The sequence below is a fragment of the Malurus melanocephalus genome, unplaced genomic scaffold, assembly GCF_030028575.1.
Source record: "Malurus melanocephalus ecotype Western Australia unplaced genomic scaffold, MMel_1.1 scaffold_520, whole genome shotgun sequence".
Taxonomy (NCBI): domain Eukaryota; kingdom Metazoa; phylum Chordata; class Aves; order Passeriformes; family Maluridae; genus Malurus; species Malurus melanocephalus.
The window spans coordinates 245,606-250,187 of NW_026623752.1; the positions used below are offsets into that span (position 1 = coordinate 245,606).

General features: G+C 53.2%; 1 protein-coding gene across 1 annotated transcript in view; it reads right to left on the bottom strand.

The window, feature by feature from the left end:
- Positions 1–1,666: 1,666 nt before the first annotated feature.
- SNX19 (sorting nexin 19) overlaps positions 1,667–4,582 on the bottom strand; it is a 27,746-nt gene continuing 24,830 nt past the window's right edge. The window contains exons 11-12 of the mRNA XM_057381662.1: positions 4,417–4,556; positions 1,667–1,818 (exon numbers count right to left, since the gene is read on the bottom strand). Of these exons, the coding sequence (XP_057237645.1) occupies positions 1,667–1,818; positions 4,417–4,556 (292 nt within the window). The remainder of the gene's footprint in view (positions 1,819–4,416; positions 4,557–4,582) is intronic.

Genomic DNA, 4,582 nt, shown 5'->3' on the forward strand with positions numbered 1-4,582 from the left:
GACTGCCTGCTCACAGGACAGGGGGATKTTCAGGTGATGCACACGAATGTGGGACAAAGCTCTGGGAAAATTCAAGGATTTGCTTGAGCTGAAGTGGGGTGAGAGGGGCAGCCAGAACAGGCAGGGTATCAAAATCTCCCTGCTCAGAAAGGAAAAGCTGAATGGAGCTCGATGGAGTGTCAGAGTCCACCAAAGGCACGTTGAGATAGTGACAAAGTGCAGTGCTGGGAAGCACCCGCCAGCCACACCAGGAGTGTTCCAGTGCCTTCAGCACTTTGTCCCAAAAGGAGCAACCAGGAGCCACCTCCATCCTCCCAGAGCTGCTCCATCAGCCACTTCCTCTCCCATGGCTGCAGCCAGAGGGGCAGGGGAAGCAATCTGGGTGAAAAATAAGCGTGCAGCTTGGGTGCTGGTGTTTGGAGCACGTGCACGCCAGCGGTGAGGGAGGAATCCATGAGTTTTTGTTGGCCTAGACAGATAAAAACCTCGCTGAAATCCCTCCCGGCGCAGGAACACTCTCCTGTCACACAGGAGTTCCTGCAGTGGCCCTGGTTGTACAGGAGGCAGATAAGCAGCCGAGCATTGTTGAGGAGATTATCCAGAGCTGATGCTCTAAAGGGGCTGCAAACCTGAGCAAACTGGAGAACCCATTCCACACAGAGCATTCAGCAGCATTTCTGCAGTAAAACGAGGCACCAGAGGCACCAGAGGCACCAGAGGCACGAGAGGCACAAGAGCTCTCAGTGGAGGGAGGGGAGCTCAGCTCTGTTTGCTGTGCCAGGATCTGTGTCCTGCATTCTCTGCCAGCCTGGCACAGAGAGGGTGAGCCCCTGAGCTTAGAGCTGATCTCAGGTAAGCCCAGCTCACCTCCCGTAGCTGTGTCTCCCCATCCCATATCGTGAGAGTGCCCGAGACACCCAGACACAGCATCACTCATCMCAGAACCCCAGAATGGKTSARSTTGGAAGKRWTYTTARAGATGATGGWRTTCCAAACTCCCTGCCATGGCAGGRACACCTTMCACTAGCCSAGRGAAGTGGAATCCCAGTCCTAGAGGAAGCCCAGTGGATTTCTCTGAGGGTTCCTAGCTGCTCTCGGGGTGCTGTGCATGTCACAGCCCCACAGCAATCAAGTGAAGCTATTAAATATCCAGCACTTCCCATGAAGTTGACATTTTTAATCCCCRCTCTGCCTTCTCTTTTCACACACTGGTGACTGGGGCCTTTCCCCACTGTGAGGGCTTTTCCCCCCTCGCCTTATTGCTCCCTCCCACTCGCAGCCGAGAATTAAAAGACATAATAAAGAGAGCCCTTGAAGCGSACCGGGGTGGGCGGCGGGGGGAAGGTTGTGTAAAAAAACAAAAAGCAGGTCCCTTGTCGGAGCCAGGGATTCATCTGCCTCTCCCCGTGGAGATGAAGAGGCCCTTTCACCCCAGCAACCAGAAGGTTTTAGCTGGATATGCGCTCAGCAGCACCAGGACCATGAGCTGCCAGCCCGGGGGCTGACGGCGGTGACGGTTCTMCCTCAAATTAGAGGGAACGGCGCAAAAATGGCATTAGAGTTGCTGGGGAGACTGTCCCTCAGCCAGGCTGCACGCTTGGGAGCGAGCTGGGGTAGCTATGGAACGGGGCCCAGCGTGGCTCCCAGCCCTCTCTGCAGATTAAGGTCAAGCTTTGCCACGCCAGCTCGCCGTGCCCACCGCGCTCTCCCGGCCGAGGTGGGAGCCCAGCGCCTCCAATATCCCCAGCCWGCGCCCCCGCTTTGTTCTCCGCTCCTGCCCAGTGATTTTCATTACAAATATCCTCTTATTGAGCGCTCCTGGAGGGAGAGGGAGGCGGGAGAGGGCCCACACAAAGAGAAAGAAAAGGCTGCTGGCTAGAAAAGCAGTAATTACAGGGCCGGGGCTTTCCTGGAGGAGGATTCATAYGGATTCGACATGGCAGTGGTTCACACGTCCGGGGGCAAGCTCCTGGTTTGATTTCATTATCAGCAAGCTGGGCTGCCAGGGGGACTTCTGCCCTGAAATGAGCTCCCAAAATGGGACAGTTGCACTTCTTTTATTAGCTGCTTTGAAAGCAGCTTGGCTGCTGCCCCCAGGAGCCTCTGCATTCGCTCAGGCACAGGGTGRGAGAGCACAAGGGCCATGAGCTAACCCATCAGCACAGCCTGGTGTGGTCAGTCAGCGTGGGAACACTTCTGACAGAACCCCAGAGTGGCTTGGGCTGGAAGGGACCCCAAAACTCATCCAGTGCCACCCCCTGCCACRGGCAGGGACACCTTCCACCATCCCAGGGTGCTCCAAACCCTGTYCRYCCTGSCCTTGAACTTCCAGGGATGGGAATCCACACCTCTCTGGTTTATTATTTATGTGTGGTCACCACCTATTTTAGCAAAATCTGGTTGAATCAGATTCAAACATCTCCTAACCCCAGGCACRTGAACACTCTGCTCTCACACATAACTCAAATCTCTTTCCTTTTACAAGGGAGGTAGAACATGATCCAGGTGTAAATGGACGCAGGGAAAGTCTCACAGGAACCAAACCTGACCTTTATGTACTCACTTGTCATGGGTGTTGTGTGATTTTCCCCACTTCAGGCTGGGTGGTTCAGCTCAGCACCCAGAGCATGGCAGGGTTGGGATGTTTGCACAGCTCAGGGTCAGGAAAAATCCCCATTTTACACCTGGGTGAAACGATGGCTCAGATTGACCAGGCCAAGTCCATGCAGGAGCTCTGAGAGAGCCCAGCCTGTCCCCTCCCTGCTCAAAAAATGTGGCAGACACCTCTCCCCTTCCCTAATGMCTCCTCRTGTATTGGACACAAACCTAAAAGGSGGCCTGTTTGGGGTCACTTTRCACCATTTCTCTGGGAAATGCATCTCAGGACCAGATTTTCACCCTCCTTCGTGCTTTGCCAACAACTGTGGGACATTTGTAGACACCTGGCAGTGGCAGGGCTGATGACAAGACAGAAGCCATGGGGAAAAGTGTTTCTGCCATTAGCACAGACASTTTCAGGTGAGTTACCTCGATTCTCGGTGATTTTATGATGTGCACAAGGACCAGCACATCAATCCATTCTGCAGCCTCAGAGGTGAGTACAGTCATTTGATGAGAAACAGTAAGAAATCTGTCAGGGATAGGGCCTGCAGGGCCTGAAGTCACTGTAAACTCACAAACAGCATCCACCTCTGTACTTGTAGATCCTCTGACTGGATCCATTATTCTGAGAATAAATGCAAACTGAAGTCTGCATTTCAGGTAACCCTGATCTGCTACTAAAAAAAAAATAAAATTCCAAAATGGATTGGAAGGACATTAAAGCTCATCTTATCCCACCCCTGCCATGGGCAGGGACACCTCCCACTGTCCCAGGACGCTCCAAGCCCTGTCCAACCTGGCCTTGGGCACTGCCAGGGATGGGGCAGACTCAGCTTCTCTGGGCACCCTGTGCCAGGGCCTCCCCACCATCTCAGGGAAGAATTCCTTCCCAATATTTAATCTAATTCTATCCTTCATCTTAAGGCTGTTCCCACTTATCCTATCCCTTGTGAAAAGTCCTTTTCCTGCCCTCTTGAGAGCTCCCATAGGTGCTGGAAGGTGAGCACTGGCAATGAGTCTCAGGTTGATGGTTTGGCTCCTCACAAAGACAGGCTGGCTCACAAACTCACACCCAAGCCCAGCATTCGGTTTCCAAACACACTGAACGTCGCTTTGCTCCTCTCTCTTAATTCCCATCGYCTTTTCTTTCTCTCTTTATTTACTTCTTAATTTCCATGGGTCTTAATTTCCTGCCCCCCGAGCCCTGCTGAGCACAGGCACTGCCTACATGGGATTGCCCTGCAGAGCTTTTCCCTCTTCAGGGAAAGGTCAGGGATGGAGGTTAGCGTGGCGAGAAGAAAGGCAGCAGCAGACAGACAGAGAGCTCTCATAAAGGTCTGGCTGTGAGCCTCTCTGAGAAAATGTCAGCTCGGGGAGGCTGTAACAGCTTTAATCTGCGCTACAAGGGGATTAAAGGACTCGTTCTCACAGGACAAAAGGGAGCGGAGGSAGCGGAAGGAGCGGAACAAGGGGAGAATGGAGCCCGCAAGGGGAGGAAGGGAGAAAGTTAAAGAGCTCAGCTCTAAAGAGCATCAGGGCTTAAAGAGCTCCGGCTTGGAGTGTAATAAATGTGAAGTGGCCTGCACAGAAAAGGGGCTCTGGCCAATGGCTTGGCTTTGCTTTTTCACACTAAGCACACACACTTCAGGCTGCTTCTGTCAAGGCAACTTGTTATGTTTGGCTTTGTTGATTTTCAGGGGCAAAGGAGTAGGAGGGGGAAGCAGAAGGTTAATGAGGCTCTGCCAGATGCAACACTCGAGAGGAGCAGTGGGCACTCTGTGTTTTAAACAGTGGTTTGGGGGCTTTGATCCTCACCCCTGCTGTCCCTCAAACCCTCCTTGTCCTCGAGGGCCGGGGAAGAGTGGAGGGGCCTGGGAACAGGAAGGAAGTACGTGGAATTGCGGGATGCTGTCCTCAAGTACTGCTTGAGCAACCTTTTCACCCGCTCAGCAAGGCTGGGAGATGAAGAGTGGGATTGAAA